Source organism: Andrographis paniculata, unplaced genomic scaffold (genome assembly GCF_009805555.1).
Source record: "Andrographis paniculata isolate CXL003 unplaced genomic scaffold, ASM980555v1 Contig82END, whole genome shotgun sequence".
NCBI classification, from domain to species: Eukaryota; Viridiplantae; Streptophyta; class Magnoliopsida; order Lamiales; family Acanthaceae; genus Andrographis; species Andrographis paniculata.
The window spans coordinates 2,101,766-2,128,556 of NW_026137620.1; the positions used below are offsets into that span (position 1 = coordinate 2,101,766).

General features: G+C 30.9%; 2 protein-coding genes across 3 annotated transcripts; both read right to left on the reverse strand.

The window, feature by feature from the left end:
- Positions 1-4,747: 4,747 nt before the first annotated feature.
- On the reverse strand, positions 4,748-9,134 carry LOC127241298 (leucine--tRNA ligase, cytoplasmic). The gene is made up of 2 exons (XM_051260269.1): positions 8,971-9,134; positions 4,748-8,399 (listed from the first exon to the last, which is right to left on the reverse strand). Exon 2 carries the CDS (start codon positions 8,366-8,368, stop codon positions 5,114-5,116), a length of 3,255 nt encoding a protein of 1,084 aa, XP_051116226.1. The 5' UTR covers positions 8,369-8,399; positions 8,971-9,134; the 3' UTR covers positions 4,748-5,113.
- An 8,951-nt stretch (positions 9,135-18,085) lies between these two features.
- LOC127241153 (uncharacterized) lies at positions 18,086-21,809 on the reverse strand. 2 transcript variants are annotated; one of them, XM_051260063.1, is made up of 5 exons: positions 21,684-21,809; positions 20,140-20,387; positions 19,985-20,072; positions 19,805-19,871; positions 18,086-18,445 (listed from the first exon to the last, which is right to left on the reverse strand). In XM_051260063.1, exons 2-5 carry the CDS (start codon positions 20,261-20,263, stop codon positions 18,392-18,394), a joined length of 333 nt encoding a protein of 110 aa, XP_051116020.1. In that variant the 5' UTR covers positions 20,264-20,387; positions 21,684-21,809; the 3' UTR covers positions 18,086-18,391. The 2 variants fall into 2 exon arrangements, with proteins under 2 accessions (XP_051116020.1, XP_051116021.1); XM_051260064.1 differs by lacking the exon at positions 21,684-21,809 and having other exon boundaries at positions 20,154-20,386.
- Positions 21,810-26,791: the final 4,982 nt, after the last annotated feature.

Here is a 26,791-nt window from a genome sequence, read left to right on the forward strand (position 1 = left end):
AGCTCTTCTCCTACTCGACTGCTAGTTTTGCTTTGTGTCAAATTATTCATTCTATTTCCATTGAATTTGTGTCAAATGATTTTTATTTAGCTTTGTATAATTTATGGTGTGTTTGGTTTAAGAATTTTGATTTGAATTTTACTATTGTTGGACATGAGTCCAAAAACACCTGAACATGAATGAGACTCAAAGACCAAAGTGGAGCCATAGCTTATTGGCCACGGAGCCGCTCAACAGTAACGGAGCTTCAAGCCTCAGAGCCAAAGACTGTTGCCTCCACAGAGCCGAAGACAACAACTTCCATTGGATTGTGGTGTTTCCACAGGGCCGAAAGCAGCAGCCTCCATGGACCTTAGGGCAACAACTCCTTGGACCATGGCGCCTCCATCCCGGAATAATGTTTCCATAAGGTCAGAAATTATTGTCTCCATTGGATTGAAAACAACTACCTCAATTGGATTGCGGTGCTTCCACAAAGCAGAGGAAGATTGCCTCCACAAGATAGAAAATAACAGCTTCCACAGATCATGGGATAACTACTTCCATTGCCCTAGATTAATAATTTTGTACTGAACATTAGTGGAGGGTCTATGCACTTTCATACTTTATTCAAAAAAACTCCATAAAACAAGCCAACAAGAGGAAAATCGAGAATTTTACGTAACTTGAGGCTGTTGGGGACACATCCCTTTGGACCGGCTAGGAGTACGATGGAAACAAGTTGGAGTAAGCGACATATTTGGTTTAGAGGCAATGGAAGAAGTTCGGAGCAAGTGGAACCCGGTCCAGAGACAATTGAAGCGGTTGGGAGCTGATGGAAAGATGCTATCAGATGGTTGATGGAAAGAGGTTATCAGGTGGTTGACGGGAGGAGGTTACCAGGTAGTTGGGAGCTGATGGAAGAAGGTTACCAGACGGTTGAGAGTGGTGGAGGAATAATTGGAACTGCTCCTTTTAATGGGAAGAGGCTGTTATTCTATTTTAAGATTAAAACTAGAAAAAAAACACATAACACATGCACAAGAAGATGAATTTGTATATTTCTCTATTTCTTTTTCATGTTTTAGTTCATGTTTATGCATTTTAATTAGAATTAAATGTTTTTATGTTTCTAGCATATTTTTATCGTGATTTCCAGTAGATTTATTCGAGTTTTAGTAGATGTTAGTTTAACTCCATCGAAATCGGTCGTTTAGGCTCGAAGCTTCGTTTAAGACTGAAGCTGTGCAGGCTCCATCGCAGGAGCCGCCTCCAATCCGACGACGGACAGGCTCTTTGGAGTACTTTCGGAACCTACAACGACGAACGGTCTTGGAACCTCCGAATTTTAGGTTCCAACAATTATTTATGGCAAAATTGTCCATAACTCCCATGTGGTTTATAAACTCAGCGTAAATCTCCATTCTACTTTAAAAATTGCATGACGTCGCCTTATACTTTAAAAAATGTTGCATGAAACTACTATGTGGTTTCGAAACTTAGCATAAATCCCCACCTTACTTTAAAAAATTGCATGAGGTTTCCTTATACTTTCAAAAGTATTGCATAAAACCCCACTGCCATGCAAAACATATAAATATGAAATCATCTTTTTATCATACGAGGAAAGTTTCATGGTGGTGGGGTTTCATGCAACGTTTTTTAAAGTATAAGGGGGTACCATGCAATTTTTAAAGTATACGGTGATTTTACGCTGAATTTTGAAACCACATGTGAGTTATAAGTAATTTTACCATTATTTATTGAGGGTGTGTTTGTTTTGAAGAGTTTTGGAGAAATTGGGTTTGTGTTTGGACTGGATTTGAATTTTAAGATAGTTTAAATTTTTTTATTCTTTTAAGTGTAAAGATTTTGTTTGAGTTTGAAGATTTTTATGTGTATTGATTTTTATTGTGGGTGAAAATGCAGGCGATGAGTACTTCCGGAATCCAGACCAACGAATCGATGAACGGTCTTGGAATCTCCGAATTTTAGGTTCCAACAATTATATTATTAACGGTGTGTTTGTTTTGAAGAGTTTTGGAGGAATTGGGTTTGTGTTTGGATTGGATTTGAATTTTAAGATAGTGTAAATTTTTTTATTCTTTTAAATGTAAAGAATTTGTTTGAGTTTGAAGATTTTTATATGTATTGATTTTTATTATGGGTGAAAATGCAGGCGAGGCCATGTTAATTCTGTGTCACATCATTACCTTTTGTTTTATTATGTCAGAAGATGAAAATTGACAAATAAGCACCACGTTAGCGACCTGAGGTATTTTTCCATATTTGCTGGTGCAATTGCTCTCGGTCTCGCACTCGAATTGAATCAAACAGTAATTGTATTGTACCAAGCCACCAAACCTTTCAAAAGAAACACACCTTAATTTTTTTTCTCCAAAAATATTAAATAAAATACTTATTTTTTCAAATCAAAGCCAAGCATATGTAGTACATTTAAAATATCATAAAATATTAGTGTTAATACCATATTACAAATATGGAAAAAAAATAAAAATAAATAAATCAATAGTAGTCTCAATACGGTTAAAATGTAACAATTTTGGCCTCAATATATTAAAAAAATCTTAAAAAAAAACTCATCAATTTTTGTCTCGTTATAAATAAATTTATTCAATTTTGATAACACCGAAAATTATTGACGTAAATATAACGGAATTTACGGGCAACTGATCTTGATACAACACGGTAGTGTTTAATTGTACACTAAGTGTTTATATCTGTTTTGATCCAAATTTTCATTTTTTTTTTAAGTACATAAATTCGACTGTAATTGAAATATGTATTGAATTTTTATATCAAAACATAAAGAAATACGTCTGTGATTAAATGAATTACAACCAGATTAACTACAAGAAAAGAAAACTAAATAAACAACCTCACACGGCCACAGCCATGTTAGGGAAAGAAAACTAAATAAACAACCCCACACGGCCATGTTTCGATATATATACACCCACACTTTATCATAGGAATATTGAAGTCCATATTGGATGTACCCGGCTGCACTGACACATATGGCCATGTTATAACACCATCACGGTACATGGACGTAAGTCAGTACATTACCGTGTACAATTAAACACGGCTGAATCACGGTCATATTTCTTTGTATTTTAACCTAAAATTTCAATATATATTTCAATCATGATCGAACCGAACTTCAACATTTTCAAATTGATATAATTTAATTTTTAACTATATTAACTATTTAAAAGCAATAATTTCTTTTCCAAACGAAAAAAACATAACCAAAAAACAAAATTTTAAATCATAACATAAATAAATACCGCCATAGAACAATATAAGCATGTATAATTATATATGATTGTGTCAAGAAAATAGATCAATAATTTTCGTTAATTTTTAACAATAAGACAAAAGTTAATTAAAATTATTTATAATTAGACAAAAATTGATAATTTTTTTTATATTCGAATCAAAATCAATACATTTTGACTATATTAAATCTACTCTTGATTTTTTCCTAAAAATATATTCCAATTTAAACTTTTTCTACTTCAAAAACACTATCCTCTCACCTTCCCAAGTGTTAAAACCTACTACCAAATAGCTCTCTATTTAAAAAAACAAAAGAAAAAAGTGTATTTGTACTGCTTTCTATCTTGAATGTTTTCCCAACATCGAACTTATTAAAATATTCCCTCCATTTATTATCTGAATGTATACTCACTTTTCTTTCTTTTAGTTATCATCAATTGTTCAATAGAAATACTATTTTATCTATTTTTTCACTATATAAAAAAATAAATAAATAAATAATAATAATAAATTTATTCTTTTCTTTTTTAAAATTCGTGCTCAGTTAAATAGATATAAATATTAATGAGAAAAGGGAGTACATTCTCTCCAAAAGTATCACAATAAAATTCACATCAAATATATTAGCAAATACCAAAGTAATAATAATAAAATAGTAATACGAAACACAAGCAAGCACTTCACATTGTGGCACCTTGAATATGGCTAATCTCAAAGGGAGCTAGTGAGCTACTTTATGAATCACATCCATCCTATTTTACAATTGATTTATAATTAAATACATGATCAATCACCCAAACAATAAAACAAAAGAGAGAATCCGTACACTGTCGGGCTTAGTTTGCAGGGTATTAAATTCGACCAAAGATTTACCCAGTGCGCATTTTTAGGTAACGGCCACAGATTCTTATGTCATAAATAAATAATAATAATGATAAAAAAAAAAAAAAAAACCTTCGTCTAGTGTGATTTCTTTTCCTGGCCTAATATGTTAGCTATCAAATTGCGCACTAAGAAAGTAACATCGGAAAATTCCACGTAAAAGAGCTAGGAAGCTAAAATGAAAGGGTGTGTTTACATGTAGAATTTTTATTTTGATTTTAGTATTCCAAAAAAATATATATCTAAAAACGTCAAATCAAACAATTATTTTTTATTTATTATATTACACTAAAATTTAATTTTACATTTAAAATATCACATCAATACATATTTATATCACATCAAATAATTATTTTAATTCAAAATTTTGGGCATACTAATACTTTATGTAGCATGCGATGGTGCTAATAAAACAGTAGTGAAAGTATTTTTTTGTAATTTTTTTTTTAATTTATACTACGTTTTGATATAATAATTAATATTCAAAGATCAATAAGCAAAAAGTAAATGGAACCCTAAAAGCCGGACGAAGATAGTATTAAGATAATATATAATGGAATATTTTGTAATCGCAAAATCCAAATAGTAGAAACCTGAAGTTTGATGGCAAAAGAAACAAACCCGACTTATTGCAGCTGAACTGGATTGCTTACTTCTAAATGAACCAAAAATGCATTCATTGCCAATTATCTGTCTATCTAATCTATCAGACAACATTAAACATGACTTGAGGACAAGAATTATAAGATCACCTCTAAAGCACAGACAGACAGACAGACAGACAGAGACATATCACAAAACAGAGCTCAAAAACACAATCATGTACTCCAACTCCAACAAAATATTCCAAATCAAAATCAAAATCAAAACCGATGCGTAGTATGTATAAGATAAATAGTCAGCATATGATAATTTAAAGGGATAAGCTTGCTACCTCCAACAGATTATATCAGCTCGAAAAGATTGCAGTCGGGTTTCCCGGAGAAGGCGGGGTTGAATTCAACACGGACGCATGGCCCCCTGCACGAGCAACGGCATTAGGATCTGTTGCAGACAAGATTTCCAAATGTTCAAGTCCCAACTGTCGCTTAATCAGTTCCGAATTCTCTATAAGAACATCGATTTCACCGAAAGGCAGCTTCAGGTCTAAAGCATGAACGCCGACAGCCTTGACTTCGTCCTTCTTGAATCTTAAGAACGGCATACAGAGCTTCTGTATTTGTTTAAAGTTGCTCGCCTGACCAATATCGCTTTTCTGCAACTCGGCAAGGATCTCTTGGTCGGGCGCGAACGTGCACGACGAAGCGTCAAATTTCTTCTGGAGTATGTTGAGGCATTCTTTCTTCCACCCGTCGTATTGCTCGTTCACAAATATTAAGCCAGTGGTGGGTTTGTTCTGAATGTTTTGTGTGTTCACTTTGCCTTTCTTCGAACCCGAAACCTGCTTCTGCAAAAGCTTCCTCATCGAGACAATCGTATCTTGCAGGTATGTATTAGCCTTCTTAAGGGTTAGGTCTGGCGAATCGGCTAGAGGCCATCCAGCTTTTACGACATATCCATCCTTCTTCAAAAGCTCCTTCCAGACGTATTCTGCGTAATGAGGGCAAATTGGAGCGAGGAGACGTGTCTGAACATCCATGAATCGCCACAATAAATTACGGTTCATTCCTGATGCACCGCACGAGAGCCTGTACTCGTCCCTTGCGGCCTGAAGATCGTAGAAGCCAGTTTTTAAAGCCTCCCGGAACATGAACTCGCTGTAGTGCTTCTCCGACATTTTTACTGCTATGTTCATTTCATTTGCAAAGACGCGATCTGCGTAGGTTGAAGGTGGAGTGTTTCTCAAAGTAGATTCAGCGGCAAGAACCTCCTCCATCCATGAAATCTCTTTTGTAAGCCGTAAGATAGCGGCATTCGCTGTTTCAAAGACGAAGTTAGCATCATCCATGCCATCACCCGCATCTGCAAGCGAGAACCTCGTGGCATCAGCTGAAAACTCTTCGATTGCTTCCCGAAGAGTCCTGAAATTCCCTGTCGACTTTGACATTTTCTCGGAATTCAGCATAAGGTGACCATTGCATCTGAATCCCTTCGGCCAATGATGTCGGGGCACGAGCGCTGTGTGATTATATATACAGAACGTTAAATGGTTCTGAATGAGATCCTTCCCAGACACTCTTACGTCAAATGGATACCAATACTCGAACTCTTTCTTCATCTTATTAAGAAGAGCTGAAGGTATTCCAGAGGATTTAGGATATGGGCCGTCGACAAATATGAAATCCCAAACCTCATCAGTTAACTGTTCTGGCTTCACGGACGACCTATCACGTCCATACATGTCCCCCAGCTGCAGCATATGAGCGACAGTGTAATACGCCATATATAGAGTCGAATCAGACAGTGACTCGACCAAAAACTGCTCGTCCCATGGAATTCGAGTTCCCAGACCAAAATTACGCGAGCATGCCCACTGGTTCAACCAGCTCAACGTGTGTTCAAAGCCATGGCGTGTCTCGTCAGAAAAGAGATTCATACCGGCCAAGCACTCCTCCGCAACCTTCCTCCACTCTTGTTCTCCGTAAGTAATGTACCACTGATCAGTCAAAGCCACGACACACTCATCCCCAGATCGCGACATGACCTTCTTTTCAGGCTCACTATAAACAACAGCTTGCTCGGACTCAAGAAGCTTGCTCCTAATCATACTCTTCGCCTCCTGAACTTTCATTCCGGAGAACTCACCAACAATCAATGTTCCCTCGTAGAAACCTCCCTTGTAGATAATTTTCTTGGCCTCATCCAGCTTCTCCCTCTCATTCTGGCTTTTGATTTTTTTCTCAATACAGATTCTCTCTGCAGACTTGTCTCCAAAATCGGGGTGATGGATGATGGGTATTATCTCAAATGGCAGAACCCATTCATCCTTCACTCCATATTTCGCTCTGAATGCTGGCTTTGCTTTCAAATCATGAAGGGCCATGTAGTCGTCAGGAGAGTCGCTCGGAACACTAGTAACAATTCCAGTACCCTTGTCAGTGAGGACTGATAACATCGGCAGTGTATAGATAACTTCATTAAATGCTAACGGAGATTTCAGAGGCAAACCGATGAGATCCTGGCCAGTCAACTCAACTAAACAGGTAGGCTTCTCAGGAACACGAGATAGATTCTGATAAGCCAAATTCAGAGCTGCCCTTTTCGTCAAGATAAACACATCTGTGTCGTTGATTTCAAAGGCCCCATATTTACCATCTGGCAACACCCAACAATTTGTCTGCCCGTACATCGTCTCTGGTCTCAATGTTGCAGCAGCAAGATACACCTTCTTTCCTTCCAGAGCACTCATCTTGGGCGGGAAAGGTGAGACAACCTCCATTTTAATGAGAGTGTATTCCTGGGGAATAACACCTTCCCCCGAAGCTCGATCATGATCTGCACAGGGCTGACCATCCAACGGAGAATATATAGCATATCTCAAGTCTTTTACAATCTTCCCCAATTCTTTCAACTTCCTAACCTGCCACCTGACAAACGAATCATAATATGGATTCATGTCAGTGGTAATGAACGAACGCCTCCAGTCACATCCTAACCCAAAGGCTTTCAGATCCTCCACAGCCAGAGGTGGAAAAAATGTCAGCCAATGATAAGGGTTAGTGAACTTGGCTATCTCCTCATCAGACAAACCGTAACTCCTCATAATCTCCCACTGATACTTTACACTGCCAGTCTTAGCAACAGCCTTGGATTTTTTACCCTTGAACTTACCTCCTTGTGGAGCCTGATTCCCCTGACCTTCAGATTCGGGTTTCTCCTCCGGTTCGCCACTTTCCTCTTTAACAACAGGAAACACAGGTGGATTTCCAAACATCTCGATCTCCCTGGCAAGCTTATCAGCTGACGCCTTTATCGGCATTCCAGTACAATGGAAAGCAAATGGCAATAGGACATTGGCTCCCCTCAATCTGTGGAAGGATGCAGCGAATTCGAGCTTTGAAAGGGTAAATGCATGACCTAAGTGTAGATACCCATTCATGTATGGGAATGGAAAGTTGCCAAAAAACTTCTCGCCATCCTTCGGCAGCTGATCCTTGGGTTCTGCTCGGAACACATCACCCTCCAGCCACCAATTCCGAACCTGAGACTCGATTGCTAGAAGACGATCTCTGCGTGCAAAGCTTTTTCCTGTTTCTTCTGCCATTTGTCCCAAAGCTAGTTCACAAAAGCTATGACTGCAAAGTGGAAAGGCGACCTATAAATAAACTACACAAGCCATATTGGCACAAATAAAAAGAACCACAAATTCCTAAAAGCCATACATGCACAGAGATGAAGATCTATGAAACAACTGAAAGAAACATTGAATTATTGAGAAACTGCCACAATAATGGAAAATTACATACAGCAGGTGCACACCCAAAGTTCACTCATTTCCCTCAACGCAGCCATAAAGATCAATACATACTAACAGTTCGTCCTACAAATTCAGAGGCGAACAAAAATAGGGAAAAATTATTAACATGACACGACAGTTGGCATAAAATCCATCACCAATCAAACCAAAATTATCCCAATTTTCATGCTTCCAATCTATAATAACAAAAAGCAATATATATGTATATATGAATATTTTCTAATTGCTAAATCAGATCCATAAAAAGCAATTAACTCCCCAATTCACCGATTTCGAGAAAATACTTAATCCGAAAAAGCCAAAACCCCATCCAAGATGAATTAAGAAATGACGAGCAAACGAAAAATGAAATGAAACGAAACAAAACAGGTAAGAAATAAGAAACAAACCGTAATTCCCAATATATAGTTGGGAAAGGATGACAAGCAGCAGCAGCAGCAGCAGCAGCTCCGGGACGATAACCAGCAATTCGTCGCAGCAGTGAAGCAGACGCCACCGCTGTAGATTGGGGAGATAAGACGAAACTCAGCGAATTAGGGTTTTTGTGTGTCTGCGCCTCAACTAGTGACATCAATTAGACACACCCAACCGGTTTCGAACCGGCCGCCGGTTCAGGTTATTATTATTTATTCCTACAATTAATAAAAATGTAGGATCTAACCGTGGTTCGCTCTGCCCTTCGGAGTCTCTTTAGTTCGAGGGTTTAAGAGGGGAGGGGTAAAAAAGGAATAAAATTCTAAAAAAATTTATGTTTGGTTCAATTTTTTTAAAGGAAAAAGGAGTTAATATTTTTAGATTTTTATTTTTCGTTCAATTTTGGACAATTTAGAAGAAAAAGATTTTATTAAATACTTTTTTTTATTTACTTGTCTATTATATTATTTTTAATATTTTATTAAAAAATTTATAACATTTTTAAATTGTAATATTTATTTATTGTATTTTTAATTATCCAATAAATATTAATGTATATTATGCATATATCCAAATTGCATTACATATTTTAAAATATTTTAAATTAAAATTTTCATTAAATATAGTTATAATATTTTAAAAAATAATATATAAAATTATATATAATTTGAAAAAGTAAATAAATAATTTTAAATTGGTTTTAGTTTTAAATGATTGTACTTAATTTTAAGTTTAATAGTTGATTTTATCAAATAAATATATTTTAAAATTTACATAAATTATTAGATTAATTTTTATAACTGATTTAGTTTATATAAATTTTACCATATCTATTATTATATTTGTATATAAAATTATTATTTTTTTGAATTAATTTTAATTAATTCAATTTAAATGGTTTGATTTAGTTTAATAATTAATTTAATTTATACAAGTAAATTTGAATTTGACACGATAAGATAGGACTTGTTCTTTATTATATACTTAATCTATATGATTTTCTGGTATGTTATTACTATTTATAAGTAAATTGTGGTTTATCTGAATTTGTAATATTAATAAATATCGACTGTATGAATAATCCAGATTAATTTAGAGCAATTATTAAATGTTCACCCGAAGCACGCAAAATAGTCATTATGTATATGATGTTTAGTTCTTCCGATACTTTATAATATAGTTTTTATTTTATTATATTAGACAAATAATTTTGTGTAATGCTTTATGAATAAAGTAATCAAATTTTATTGAAAACTTTTATTTTTTCTATTTATATTTTATATAATATTGAGACAAAATAGAAAAATTATTCCAATTGCCTAACCAAACACCAAAATAATAATAGAAAAATATATTATTTTTTTTTATATCAACCAAACACAATATTATAATTTTAATATTCTCTTACTTCCCTTTCATTAAGGAGGAAAGAAAGAAGAATAAAGAGGAAGATAGGGGCGTGGATCGGCCGCTGTACTGTACTGTTGTGTTTTAGGGTAAAAATGTAGTTTGCTTAAAATAATTATATTGGCTTTTTAGCAGTTTTGTTGGGACAGGAGAATAAAATTTATAATATTGTAATATAATAATAAATATGTAAAATTAAAATGAAAATATTATTAAAAAGTTACTTAAAAAAATAATAATGATAAATTATTTATTAATTATCAAAATATAAATAATAAAATTAAGAATAACAACACAGTAAAAAATTATCCTTCGTCAGTCCTCCCACAGTATTATGTTAAATGTTTTTTGTCCGTTCCGTAGATTTCAGTTTTTTTTAAAAAGAATTATTCATTTTATTTTATTTTAAATTTTTAATTTATAATTTTTTAAATTTTAATTAGATTAATTAATTATATTAATTTTAATTTATAATTATTTTTACTAATATACTCTTAAATATTACTAATTATAACTCATAAAAATTTCTGTATCAACCGTAAAACGAACATAATAGCCGAACATAATAACTGAGACGGGGAAGTAAACATTTAAAATGGAAAAAAGTAATTTTTTTTAACAATATTTATAATTTTTTTAACAATATTGGATTAGATTTTCAATATTCATCCCATTTTTTCCCCCAAAAAAATCAAATCAAAACACCTATTTTTCATTTTTTATATTATACTAAAAATCAATTTTACATTCAAAATATCACATCAACGCTTATTTACATAGACAGACCCATAACTGATTCAAATATTTAAATGCATTATTTAGCACACAGTAAATTGCATTAATTTTCCACATGCTCCCTTAATGCAAATTTACCTCGACGATGCCAAGATCCGGAATATGGTTGCATCATTCAATAACTTATCTTATCTCTAGATAATTTCAGATAAGATTTGATAGGGTGGTATTGTGTTTGAATCCTCAATCTAAAACTTTTAACTTCTTAAAATACTCAATTTGTGAAATAAAATAACCGTTAGAGAAATTTCTTAATTTCTAAACCAAGAAAACATTTAGCTTCCCCCATGCATTTCATCTCAAAACGGAGAGAGATATCATCTTGAAAACAAGTGATTTCAACGTGATTATCACCTATGATGATCATGTCGTCCACATACAACAAAAGCAAGATACATGTCAGAGGTTGTTTTTCGAATGAATAGACCAGAATATGCATTTGACGGTTTAAAACCACAAAAGATAAGGTATTGAGATATTTCCATACCATGCACGTAGGGCTTGCTTTAAACCATATATAGCTTTCTTGAGTCGACAAACATGATTTGGAAATTTAGAGGATACAAAGCCACAAGGTTGTTCTATAAAAATATCACGATCTAAGTCCCCATAAAGGAAGGTGATCAAAGATTTTTAGAGAGATTTAAAAATATCTTTTAAAATACAAAAAAAATTGATATATGTATAAAATGAAAATAGTTTCGTGTGTGTTCGTGTAGTAACTCCAAAAACTTCGTCAAAAGAAAAAATCTCTTTAACCGATGAGTGTCCGGATCGAACTCAGGGAATATGCGAATATCCTATATTTAATTAGAAAAAAAGTGCAATGAGTTAATGCAATCGAGGAACTGAAAAAATAAATTGCAGAAAATAAATTTAACTAAAAAGCAATAAAATATACGTATCACAAAAAGGATGAAGCGAGGTGTTTGTGTCTGAATTTTGCTTTCTTTAATGGCTATATTTCCATAGATGAAATGAGCGGGATGACGATGGCGTGATAGTGGAAAATATATGTATAATTGCGGGGTGGCCCGGAGGAATGAACGCGATCGCATTTACTCGCTTAAACCGATTCTCAACTCAGTTGGTACTTGACCTTAGAGGATTTACAACGAGGCTTCAGCGACACTCGGCGAAGAACATTATAAGTAAGATACTCTACTGTCACTAGAAATTTATGTGACCCAATAGACCACCGCCTATACCCCATGAATTATTCTTCCAACCGTTCCGCTAGTGGCTCTACCCTTCTTATACCTCTCTTTAATCAGAATCAAATTCAGAATAGCAACTAAGTAAGTCGACGAGGCTCCCACGTACTTAGCTACGTTGAACTACCTGGAATCTGTTTGTGATACGAAACAGGGCTGAAATAGTTGATTCTTCTATTACCCTTCCGCAACCTTGCCGAAATCTAACTTTAACAATTCAAAACGAACATAAAATTTTTGGGTGAATGTGAGGTGGATAAGTATTATAGGAATTTTACTAGCTAAAATAATATGCAAGAATTAAAAGAAAATGAGGAGAAAATCAGTTTGCTCGCGATACAAAATCGAAAATCTCGTATTATTAAACTAGATACAAATATGAGAGAAAAGAAATGAAGAAAATAGAGTGTATGGAATGTATATTATTATGTATATATGGTGTATATGTGTGTAATTAGAGAGAATATTTATAGGGGGAAAAGCTTCTAAAAGCTTCGCGGTTACAACCGTCCATAAATAACTACTTCTAAAAATAACTACTAACTACCTCTAAAAATAACCATAAATAACTATCTATAAAAATAGGTACTAACTACCTCTAAAAATAATCATAAATAACTACCTCTAAAAATAGCAACTAAATCCATCCGCAATGGAGATACCCGCTTTTGAGTATCTCCACTACTTTTTGTTATTCACGTCACTTTCTCTCTCTGTCACGTCAGCGGAGATACTTTCTTCTATTTTATATTCGCAACAAAGATACTCATCCTAATTTTTTAATAATTTTTTTATTTTCATATTATATATATATATTATTTTTCAATTATAGTTTTAATTTTTAGTATTAATTATTTATGTATGTATAATTATAGTTTTAATTTTTTAGTATTAATTATTTTTAATATCTTATTATTAATTATGTATGTATAATTAATTATAAACTAAATATATTTATTGTTTAATATAATTTTATATTATTTAATTACTTTAAAATTTATAATTATATTTTATTTAATAAATTAAATTTATTAATATTGATTTGGTCAATAGAATTATATAATATTTGTATTTATATATTTAAAATTTTAAATTGATAAAATATATTCAATATTGATATCATTTTGTAGAATACAAAATATTATGAATTATAAAAATATTACAAAATTTAAATATAACAATGAATTCAATATAAATTAAAAAAACAAAACATATATAATATATATCATATATATACATAAGTCTCATGTGTCCAAATTAAATTGGGACATATGACAATTGGATAACATCTTGCCAGCATCTCTGAGGAAATGTTGAGAAGCAATATATCTATCAATTTTTATTTTTATTTTTTTAAAAATAGTGATGTGGCGCATCTCCTTAGGAGATGCGTCCGTTGCGAATGGTCTAATATAACTACTAATAATTTACTTAAATTACCTAATTTTTAGAGAGTTTTAGAATAAATATTACACAAAAATAGCGAAAAATTGGCTAAGTGATGATGCAAGAATTAAATATGGGAGCTGAGAGAGTGCAGGGTGACTGGAATAAATGCACGAGCTGAGAGAGGTTGGGCAAATTTATGCAGCTACCGCTTGTTTTCCGCATAGCCGCCATCGCTCACTTTCATGCAGAGATTTTCGCTCTACTCACGTTTCCGTGCAGCCGCCGCTCACGGAGTCCGCGCTAGCCGCGATCGCTTACTGCGTTCATAAATGCAACCGTCGCTTGTCTTCCGCGCCGGTGACTGTTTTTTTTCGCTCGTGAAGCCATTTTTGCTTTTTAAAGCCAGTTTTGAACTCTCAAACAAGTTTTCAAACATTATTTCACCTGTATAAATAATAAACACCTTATAAATATTTATTTAAATAAATAATAAATAAAATTAATTTAGCCAAAATTAAATACTTAAATAGCATATAAATAATGTTTAAAAATATAATTTAAAAAACGCATCACTTAATTTAAATTATACACCAAAATAATTATAAATTACACCTAAAAATTAATAAATTAATATTATACACGCAAGATGAAATAAATATAATTATTAGAGTAAATTAACATAAATAATACCAAAATTCGACATAAATAAATAATTAATTAAATAAATATAAGCTATAAAATATGGCAAAATCAATAGTTATCAAAAGGCATTCTTCACATCTAATTGTCACAATTTCCAATCTTTGCAGGCAGCAAAAGAAATAATAGTTCAAACCGTTACCGTTTGCGCCACAGGGCTGAATGTCTCATCATAATCTTGGTCATACTTTTGGAAAAATCCACGAGCAACAAGACGTACCTTATATCTGTAGATTTTTCTATCAGTCCCTTCTTAGCTTTAAAACTCACTTGCAAGAGATTAACTCAACGCCCTTCGGTTTGGGTACCAAATCCCATGTATTATTCTTGTTTAGAGCTTAAATCTCTTCCTGCATTACTTCCTCCCATTTTGGAGTCCCTTTGGCTTCATTATAAGATTTTGGTTCATCATCTGAATGTTGTCCCATGAACATACAAGAAATGATAGAAAATTGATTTGCTTTAACATGATAATCTGTTAAGTAATTTGGTGTTTTCCGTTATCTTATTCCTCTCCGTGGAGCACCAACAACATCCACATTTATTTGTACGTCTTTCTCAACTAAAGGAATATTACTCTATTAATTTCCATGTGATGGAAACACATCATTATCCTGAGAATCACACTGCATATTATCTTCAAACAATTGAACATTTCCTTGTTCTTTTCTGTGCAACAGAAAAATAACATTGATCTGGCCTCCATTATCTTTGAAGGTATTTGATAAAATTTCATCAAACACAACATCATGAGATACAATAATATTTTTTGTGTCCGGATCCATGCACCTCCAACCTTTCTTTTGTGCATCATAGCCAACAAAAATGCAACGTCTGGCCTTTGGATCAAGTTTAGTTCGATTTTTCTTGGGTATATGAACAAAACAAGTAGATCAAAAAACTCGAAAATTACTTACATCTGGCTTACTATGATACAACAACCGGAAAGGAGACGGTTCGTACCTTGGCCAAGACGGAAGACGATTAATCACATAACACGTTGTGTGAATAACGGCTGCCCACAACTCTTTTAGGAGACCTTTTTCGTGTATCCAACATAAGCACATGGATGTCAGATGCGCTACCTTCCGTTCCACAACACTATTTTGTTGAGGTGTATCTAGACATGTCATTTTATGTTGGATCTCATGTTCTTTACAAGAATCTAAGAATTCTATCGATAAGAATTCTTCACCATGTTATATTCCTTTAATAGAGAAAATAATTAATTATATTCTTTTTTAGTATGAAGAAAAAAAATTAGTGAACAATAAAATTCTGCTAAAATTTTATAAAAGAATACATCTGCAACACATAATTTATATTAATATAATATAAATATAACATATAAATCGAAAGAACATAATACTTGTGAATACAATGTATATTACAATTGATTTTAACAAATAAAATATATTTATGCATAATTTCAATTATTACCTATTTATGATATATTGACAAAAATAAAATAAAATAAATTAACATTCCAATCAGCACACCCTAAATTATTTTACACTTTCTCTTGCCATCTCTCTTACAAATACAAACCTACACTTCTCTCCTACCCTTGCATTCAAAAGCCGATATGTCAATTCTGTTTTCGGGTCGAATTTGTATCAGGTTGAGGCATGGGTATAACAAAAAACTGTTAATTCGAACTCGGAATTTGATCCAAAACCCTAATCTGAACATGAAAAAAATATTTGGGTCAGGTCGAGAGTGACCTGATTTAGTTTCAAATCACTTCAAACTCAAACAAATCCGACATAAAACAGATCCGAAATTTTTTTTTTTAAAAAATTAACTTTACCTTAAAAAAATTTATTTTTAATCTAATTTTTTATATTATTTTATATTTAATAGTATATATATATTATAAGTTAAAATAATAATAATAAATAATTTTAGGTCCATCCGAAACCATTCCTTATCCATTTCACTTTCTCCTACTCAACATAAACTATCCAGTGCATATGCTCTTATTTCTATTACTTTGTCAAATGATACATGTTAGCTGGTCGTTTGGAAGGTTGGATTTGTTAAATTGTCTTTTGAGTTTTTTTCTTTTTCGGTATTATTTATTTTTAAAGTATTTATTAAATTATTATGTAAAAAAATATTTTAACTAAAATTTTAATTATAATATCCCCAAAACACATAAACAAATCTCACTCAAATTATTGTTGTTGATTTTAAGAATAGTTTAGTATATCGAAAATATCTGACTATATTGCATAATATACTAAATTTTTCAATATGTTAAAAGTAATATCAACGAAATATCGAGAATTTGGTATTAATTCAAAAGGACAAATTATATACTACAGACGAACCATGCGTGGCAAAAGGCGTCAAACCATTTCTTACGAAACTAATATACAATATTTTTAAGACTATATATATATATATATCGTACCAAAAATTTAATATTTTCAGTATGGTATGTTCGATATTTCAATATAATATATATTCACTCCTAGTTGACTTTGCAATTTTAACAATGTTTTTTGCTACTATGCAATCTTTGTACTAAAAGAAAATCCAATTAAATGAAACATACATTAAAACATTGTGTTTGGTTTGTATTCGTAAATCTAATTTTGTTATCATTAAATAAAATAATAGTTAAATAGTTATGTTTCTTAAAAAAATTATTTTGATTTGGACACGAGTTTGAATGTAACGTAATTTTTATTTTTAAAGTTAAAAAAAAAAGTAAAAAGTGATATAATTTTTATTTTAGAAAAATCAGATCTACTTTTTAACGGAGGCTATATTTATACTTCTTTTCACATAAGAACATATGAGATTCAACTTAATAACTTATGTATTTTTAGTAAAAATATACTATCTCTGTCCGACTATAACGTCTCATTTACTTTTGTGTGTTGATATTTGAATATTAATTATTATATCATTATGTAGTCGAAATTTAAAAAAATAGAAAAATACTTCTATTAAGATACTAATAAAAGGATATTTGTAAAAAAAATATATATAAATATAAAAATATTTTTATATTAAGTACAAAGAGAGTATAAAACACCTCGTGTAATTATTATGTAAAATTTTCTTGTGTTTGAATTAAAATTTGCACAAAATATCATTTTCGTTTAAAAAATATGTTTTAATGTGAATACAAACCTAATTATACAAATTTTATAAAATTTAAAACAATAAATATATTAAATGACATGTTTTAAATAAGATAAATAGTTAAATAATTGCTTAATCCTTCAATTCTATAAAAAATAAATATCTTTATTTTTATTCTAAAACATTTTATGTTTTTTTATTTATATGGAACTAGTGTTTTGCCCAAACTTTAATTCAACACAAACATTTTGTTATTTTTAACTTAAAAACATGTGTTATACTCGCTAAGTCCAAATCCGCCACTAATGAAAGTATTTTGTAATTTTTTTTTTTTTAAATTTGTAATATATTTTAATATAATAATTAATATTTAAAGATAAACATACAAAAAAATTAAATGAGACATTTTAAGAGACGGGCGGAGGTAATTTACAAAAAAAAAAAAGAAAAAAGAAAAAATTGGGTACGCGAAACAAGTAGAAAGAAGAAATGACGTGAAATGCATGAAATTAATTTTTAGACAACCAAAGTCAGCTAAAATTTGGATGCATTACCAACAAAGAAATGCAAATCTCTGCTAAATTGCTAACGCTACCTCTTTTTCCAGATTCTCAGCAACCTATACTATTCTATATTATATATATAAGATTACCTTTTGCTACAACAACAATGGATAATTGTTGTGTTCATCCAGCTTTGCCCTGCCCTTGTCGCCCACCGACGCCGCAATCACCGCCCTCTCGTCCCTCCTGAAAGTTCACCTCCAAAGTGAACCACATTCGTCACAACTATCTATCTAGTCGAAAAGCCCCTCGTCTTGCCAAATATCGACCAAAAAGTCAACCATTTCCTACAAATGAATCGAAGAGCGACACATGAGAGAGCATGTTATTCATTGGAGTGAGATATGTGGGCTGAATGAATTTTATAATTTAGCACAATATTAACAACAAACAACACATTATATGACAACGGACAATACACGATACAACAACAAGCAACGCACAATTTATGTTAATATAAGACAAAAAACGACAATTATCTATACAATAATACTATTATCGATGTCAACGCACAAACTATGCTCATACAACACCACTCTCTAAGTATTTTATAGTCGGTACATAATTTCAATTAGCACATCATGTGCTAAGTTGATTGAAACTTTACTCGTAAGATTTTGATTTTGGGTTTTGGTTTAAAATAGTAAAATTTCGAATTGAAACAGTTATTTGATGTGATATTTTGAACGTAAAATGAAATTTTTGTATAATATAATAAATATAATAGGTGTTTGCTTTGATGTTTTTTTTTTTAGGAAAAAAAAAAGTTGAAATAGTAAAATCACGGAAAAAAACCCTACAAGTAAACAGACCCTATGTGTTTTCGGCATATTTCTTATGTGCTGATTGGAACAAATTAAATTAATGTCATACTAATAGCCTCAATCAATACAGTAACCTATCCCGAAATATGTGTAGGCTACATTGTGTGAAATCTCGTTATATAACCATAAACTCTATATAGAATACTCTTCTCGTTTATAAATAATTACGACTAAAAATCATTTAGTCTCTCGTGCAATAAATAATATACTATAACGCATTCTATACACTTATAATAAAATATAAAGATGTCAAGTTAGGGTGTGCTTGTTTAGAAGATTTCCAAGGATTTTAATTATACACAAAAAAATTTTCCCCAAACAACATCAATTAAATACTCCATCCGTCTCAGAATATAGTCTTAGTTGGGTTGGACACGGGATTTAAAAAATATTGTTATTATATTGGTAGTTGGTAAAAAGTATAGGTAAAAGACTTTTTTTGCCTTTTTGAGTATATTAGTGTAAAAAGTAATAGCAATTGTGTAATAAAAATAAAAAAGTAGGGATAGTTATGATTATTTATGGAAATAAACTATTGTTTTGGACAGACAAAAATGGTAAACAAGACTATGTATTGAGACGGAGGGAGTATCTATTTTTTATTTTTTATATTATGCTAAAAATTAATTTTACATTCAAAATATCACATCATACAACTATTCAAATTCAAAATTTTACTATTCAAATCCCAACTCAAAATTCAAACCCCCAAACAAACACACCTTTAAAGCATTCTTTGAACTTGTCTACTTAATTGAATGGGCTTGAAAACTCAAAATCATTAATAGCACAGGCTGAAAGGTAATGAGTGAATGCTCTTACAGGTAAAGGTATCCGCTCGGGGAAAGGTTCGTGGTTTGAGAGCAACTCTTCATAAGTCGTCGACCAGCTGCAAGAAAAGGGCAACCGAGCGTCACTATTTACGGTGGTGGACAACAAACCAATGAAGAGAAATTGCGGCATGGAGAAAAATTCAAGCTTCTTTATTAGCTTAGAGTTTACCTTATAATCGGATCCTTCATCGTCCTTTCTGGCCTATGAGACACATTCCCGACCCATTTTCTTCTGATCTCGTTCCAAGCAATCTCGGCTACACCAGCAAAGCAAATTCAATTCAGACACACCATACTTGCAAGAAAAGAACAGTGCGCAAATACCGTGATTCACGAACACAGAAGTGCTGGCGCTATTCTCAGACAGCTTTCTGTTTTCGTTGGAGGGTGTGGAATTCTCCGGAGGTCGCTTCTCGTTGTCATTGGGAGCTCTGCCTTTGCCTTCCATGATGTCTGGAGTGAAAAACCATTCCCTTTTAGTTGTTGTCTGAAATTGCGACAGTAAACTTTCCTTACAGACACTTGTGGTATGGTTGACTAATGCCAAGTCAGCTTAGCAAAGAAACAATTATCTGCGGAAAGAGAGTATCTTCAAATAAGTCGATTGAAGCAATAACCAAATTCATGATCCAATTCGGTATAAAATAAAACTAGCAGCCACATACAAGATCTGATTATAACGATCTCCAAATTGGATTCGGAACATTAATAAAACAAGCAGCAGAGCAATCTCAGAAATTGTGCATAACTAAAGAAAAATAAGAACACGACGAGCTCAAACACATTAATCATTCCATTTGAATCATTCTTAGGATTCTCATGAGCACACGTAGCCAACATACTAGTTAAAATGACTAATTGCCGCAGAGAAAATATCACAACCAATTCATGCTTTACATAGTTACCAAGAATTGCTTATGAGTTCTTAAAGGCCCCCGAGTAATACTTCATTGAAATTAGCCAATGCAACCATGATCGGCACACTTACTTCAAATAACACGCGCATTCACTCACAATTACACATACAATATGATCATCCAACCGAAATTTCCTCAACACTTAAACACAACATATACATACATACATACATACATACATACATACATACAATTCCTCGGAATAAAACAAGTAAACTAATGTAATAATTCAACTATGAGAAAAAAATATCCTTACAATTAAAGCCTAAATAAAACTGTCTATGACAATTTTGAAACATTTGTCACTATTCACTAACATTAAACATCACAAGTAATTTTTAACATTTTCACAAAAAATCACATAAAATACAAACTCCAAAACTTCTATCTAAGCAGAGTAATTTTCTTGGCATCAGCCAAGATTCACTCATAAAATACATTCTTGTTCACTTATTTTATTCTCCCTTTACCCATCCCTTCAACAAAACTATATCTTGTTTGATACTTCACATCTCTCATAGATCTTCGATTCAATCAAAGATTGAACTTTTTATTGGCACTCTCAAAACCGAAACGTATCCGCTCCACCAAAGGTTCTTGCACTTGAAATCACCAAATCCTGACAAGCCCCATTGTGTAGAGACAGAAACAGAACTACATTCGAACATTATTGCTACAGCATTATTTAGGGCAAGAACTAAAATCTTCTACAAGCACAAATTTCATACAAATTTTTCAAGAAAACGAAAAGGGACTTCCAAAAATTCGATCATAAGCTCCAAAAACCCCCCAAACAGGGGTGGACTTAAAATTCGAGGAGATCACAGCATCTGAAACAAGAAAGAATCACCAAAAGAAGGTACAATCGCAGAGAAAGGAGCAAGAAACCAAAACCCAAAACAGAAAAATAAAAATAAAATAAAGAAGACACCAGAAAAGAAAAGGAGTTACCCGTAGTGGTGGTTGTGGGCTTTTTCTCTCTCTCTCTCTAGAAAGGGCAAGCACGAAGAGGAAAGAAAGAAAGTAGGTTGGGGAAGAGGGCCTAAATATATAGGCAGAATGTGGGCCCTGATATCAATAATTGAACAGGTTGTAGGGATATCGATTTCTTGGTTTGGTTCACCCACCCTATGGATTCCTTCTCTTTCTCTCTCTATCTTTTCTCTCTCTCTGGTTTGTCCGTTTGTGGGTGACGCGGAATTTGGCTCTTTGGAATGGACCTATTGAATTGGATTATTAGCCCGAGATTGCCACCATGGTTCACGTGGTCGGTGGAAATGACTATTTTGGGATATCGTTGTGGGTGTAGGGGAGGGGTGATTTGGTCAATTTACATAGGTTAGGACAGAAGGGAGCGACAACATTGTCAGATGTGGAAATTTGAGGCACCGATAGCAAAGTGCCATGGTACGTACGGTGCACTGCACTGGGCCCAGCCTTACGACTCCTTTAAAATTTAAATATATTTTTGGGTATTACTATTTTTTAATTTTAAAATTTAATATTGTTATTTTTGTCATTAGATTTATTTATTAATTAATTATTTATATAATACTTCTCCGTTCCAGAAAATATATTATATTAGAAGTGGACACGAAAATTAAGGAATAATAATATGTAATTAAAAGTGAGTATAAAGTAGAAGATAAAATACTAAAATATCTTTATTTTTTGAATGATTTAAAAAATATATTAGAGTAATAATTAGGGATAATTTGAAAAAATATTAAGAATTTTGTTATTAAGTGGGGACCATAATTATTAAATAAGGAAACAAGATAATTGTTTTGGAACTGACGAAAATGAAAAAACTAAACAACTCTATTGGGACATAAGAAGTAATATATTTTATAATTTAAAAAAAAAATAAAAAATATTTTGATATCAATGTATGATTACTTTTATTGAAATAAGAAATAAATACCTTTGAATTTGAATGTGAGAGAAAGAAATATTACTCTTTTTATTCAAATTTAACATTTTTTTATTCTACTCTAAAAGAAGAGTATTATTTTATTTTATTTTTCTCAAAATAAGTGTGCCTTAATTTAGAGTATCAGTTATAGTCACTATCTTTACTTCATTATCTTTTATATCTCTCTTATTCACGTCATATTTATTTTTAATATTTCAATTATTTTATTTATCAAATCACCTCTAACACATTACCTTTATTATTTATTAAATCAACAATAAATTTATCTATTTCTCTATATTTTTAGTATGTAATAATTTATTTATTAATACATATTTCTATATATTTTTATTATCTAATACTATTTTTATATAATATTATATTTTAAAATTTAAATATTACTGCCTCCGTCCCACATGCCGTGTCTGTACACTGTAAAACGGTATTTTAGAAGGGGTGTAATTAGTAGATAATTAAGAATATATTAGTAAAAATAATTATTCGATAATATAAATAATTATAAATTAAGATTAAGATAACTAATTAGTTTAATTAAAATTTAAAAAAATTAAAATTAAAAAGTTTAAAATGAGATTAAAGTGTGTAATCATTTTTCAAAAAAAAAAAAAGAAAGTGACATGGTATGTGGGACGGACAAAAACGGCAACGTGGACATGATATGTGGGACGGAGGGAGTAATATATATAAATTTTAATAACTGAAAATATTCTAAATAAATCAACATATATATCAATTTAAAATAACATAAAAAAGAATCATAATATAATATAAATGTATAAAATAAATATATTACCAATATAACTTAGAAAATAATTTTTTTACTGTCAAACTTTGTCGAATAATTTAATTTAAAAACTGATTGAAAAGATCAATATTTTCATTAGTAATTTCATTTAATTGAATATGAAATGAAATTTAAATATATTTATAGATAATTTATGTTAAATTTAAATTTTAAAAATTTGAAATTTAAAATTTTTTGGAGAGTTTTTAATTTATTTATTTTTGTTAAAGGTAATGAGTTGTTTATAAAAGTAATAAATTTTGATAATTATATTTCTTATTAAAAGTAATGTGTTTTGTTATAATAAAAATTGAAAAGACAATGATAAATGTAACGAAAGAGAGTGACGGTAACGAATGTTCTTAGTCATTTTACCGCCTACTTAACATAATAAATATACTTATAATTTACAATTTAGTATAAAATTTCCTTATTTTATACTCTTATGTCTCATAACAAAGTATCTATTTTTTCGTTTTAGTCTGGCACATAACAAAGTATACATTTTCTTTTTTAGTAAATGTATTATCTACCTAACATTACAAATACCCTTACAACTTATAATATATTACACAAATGTCATTATTTTTATATCACACATATTAATAAGATTATTTTAGTCATTTCTATTTTATTCTTACTACATCCCAATATAATACTAATATTTCTAAAACTACGTAAAAAAATAAACAAATAGATATCTAGTTATAGGAAGGAGGGAGTATTATATAAGAGCATGGATTGGATGCTGATAAAATCATTGTTGAATTGTGTTGAATGTCTTACGGTAGTAATATTTTCTTTTTCACCATTAAATTTTATAAATAATATAATTAAAAGTAATTATAATTTAAGGTATTCTGCATTAGGTATTGAATTTAAATTAATAACTGATCCATGTCTATTATATAATGCTAATGTTTAAAAATCGAAAAGTAGAAAACGTCACTCTTCTTCCACAACGGAGAAACTATATTTTTTTATTATTTTCGTTCAATTCAAAAATATTATTTGAAATTATAGTAAAATAATTATATTTAAATATTAAAATATTCTTAATTTTTATAAAAGATATTTATTTGTTCCGTAAGAATAAAAATATCAAAATCATTTTATATGTTTTTACTAAATAAAATCTTAAAATTATTTTTTAATTTACTAAAAAAAAAACAAATGAATACTTAAATTTGATTATAATGTAATTAACAATAATTATAATTTTTGTTTAACGTTTTCATTTGAATTTTTTTAAAATATAAACTATAGAGAATTGTGTCCGTTTAAAAAATAATATTTTGAGTTAAATATTAATTTTTGTGAAATAATAAATATATATTAAAAATCGTGTCGAAAAAAATACGTAAGCAAACACACTTAATAGGTGGGGAAAATATTTTTACTTATCAAATTTTCAGCTAGCCCGAAACTTGACAAGGTTTAAAAAATTTTGAAATTAATAAGCCCCTTGATATAAAAATAAAAGTAACACATCTCTACTTTTAATTAAAGTGTATTGTGATCTTTTATGGTATAATATACTTAGTTTTTCGACATTAATTTAGGCCCGTTCGAAGCCCGGCCACAGCCCATCCATGTAAACCATAGTAATTTCCTCTTATATGGTACACCCTTCGTCTCATATACCGTGTCTGCTACACTGTGTACACGGTATTTTAGGAGGAGTGTAATTAGTAGATAATTAAGAATGTATTAGTGAAAATAATTATCCTATAATATTAATAATTATAAATTAAGATTAAGATAACTAATTAGTTTAATTAAAATTAAAAAATAATAAATTAAAAAGTTTAAAATGAGATTAAAGTGCGTAATAATTTTCCAAAAAAGAAAAATGACATGGAATGTAGGACGGACAAAAACGACAACGTAGACATGGTATGTGGGACGGAGGGAGTATATACATATAAATATATAAACGGACCAAAGCACTTGACCAATCGATGACTACCAACATCCTCGAATGCAAATTACAATACTATTCGGGGCATAAGTAGGCAAGTTTTAAGGGCGACAAACAAACTGCATGTTGGAACTTATCCGAAATTTAATTCTAAGCTTATATCTGTTGTGTTGAAATAATTGAGATAATAAATAAAGCCATTAGGTTGTATTTGGTATAGAGAAATGATGTCAGAGAAATGTACTTAAGAAATAAATTATTTCTATTTCTCTAATTTTATTTCTCTCTCAAATGCAAGTAAATAGAGAAAAATGATGTTGCAGTATATTTTTTTAATTTATTTTTATCTTTTTTTGTATTATAAAATTTTTATAATTTTTTAAAAATTATATTATTTCAATTTTACAAAAATCAAAGTATTTAATTTTTACGATCTTTTAAGAAATTGTATTAAATATAATCTTAAAAAACATCGTATATAATTTATAATTTTTTTTTAAAAAAAGTCACCAAAAATATTTTTCATGAATTCTCGTTCATGAATTTTTTTTATTTGGTTTATCATTTATTCTTGTTTGATCCATTCATATAGCTGCCTTTTTTTGTATTTGTCAACCGAATTCTCTATTTGACCAAACAAGAGAATTCATTCTCATTCTCTATTCAGTTCTTTTTCTCTCAAATCTATTTTCTATTCTTATTTCTCTGCAATTCCCTTCTCTGTACCAAACGCCGTCTAACATGATTTCAATAGCGCATGCAAATTAGGATCTACAAATTGATGTAGGGTGCAACCCCTAAGATTTTTGCTGCTACTTTCACGCTGAGATATGAAAAGTAATGGATGTTGACTTGGGATCACAACCCTATTTATATCCCTTATTATTAATTGGTCTCATCACTCAATCAATAAGTTACCGGGTTTCTGCACATAGGAGACCCGCACTTATTAAATACATCTAAATCCAATAAATTAATAAATTACTTAATATAGACTTAATCTGACCGATAGTCCAAATAGTTCCATTTAACTGGATTTTTAATTCAACAATCTTCTACATGGGTAAATGTACACTGAATAACCTTATGAGCTTATGGAATTTTGCTATCAGATTCTTTAATGTATATTACCAATCTTATTTGTAAGTCACATCAGTACGGATCAAAATAGACATCACTGTATTTATCACAATGAGACTGATCAGTGGTCACAACATTAATATAACCTAAGATTCGATCAAGTGCGGATTCATATCATGGAAATTTTCATGTAATGTGATATTAACATGCCTATTTCCAATTGATCCACATTTACTTTAATTCAGAACAATTGAGTACTAAATTAAAATTGAATACTAAACAATGTATACTGAATACTGCAGTATAAAATAAAGTAACTTTAATAGTATTTCAAAATT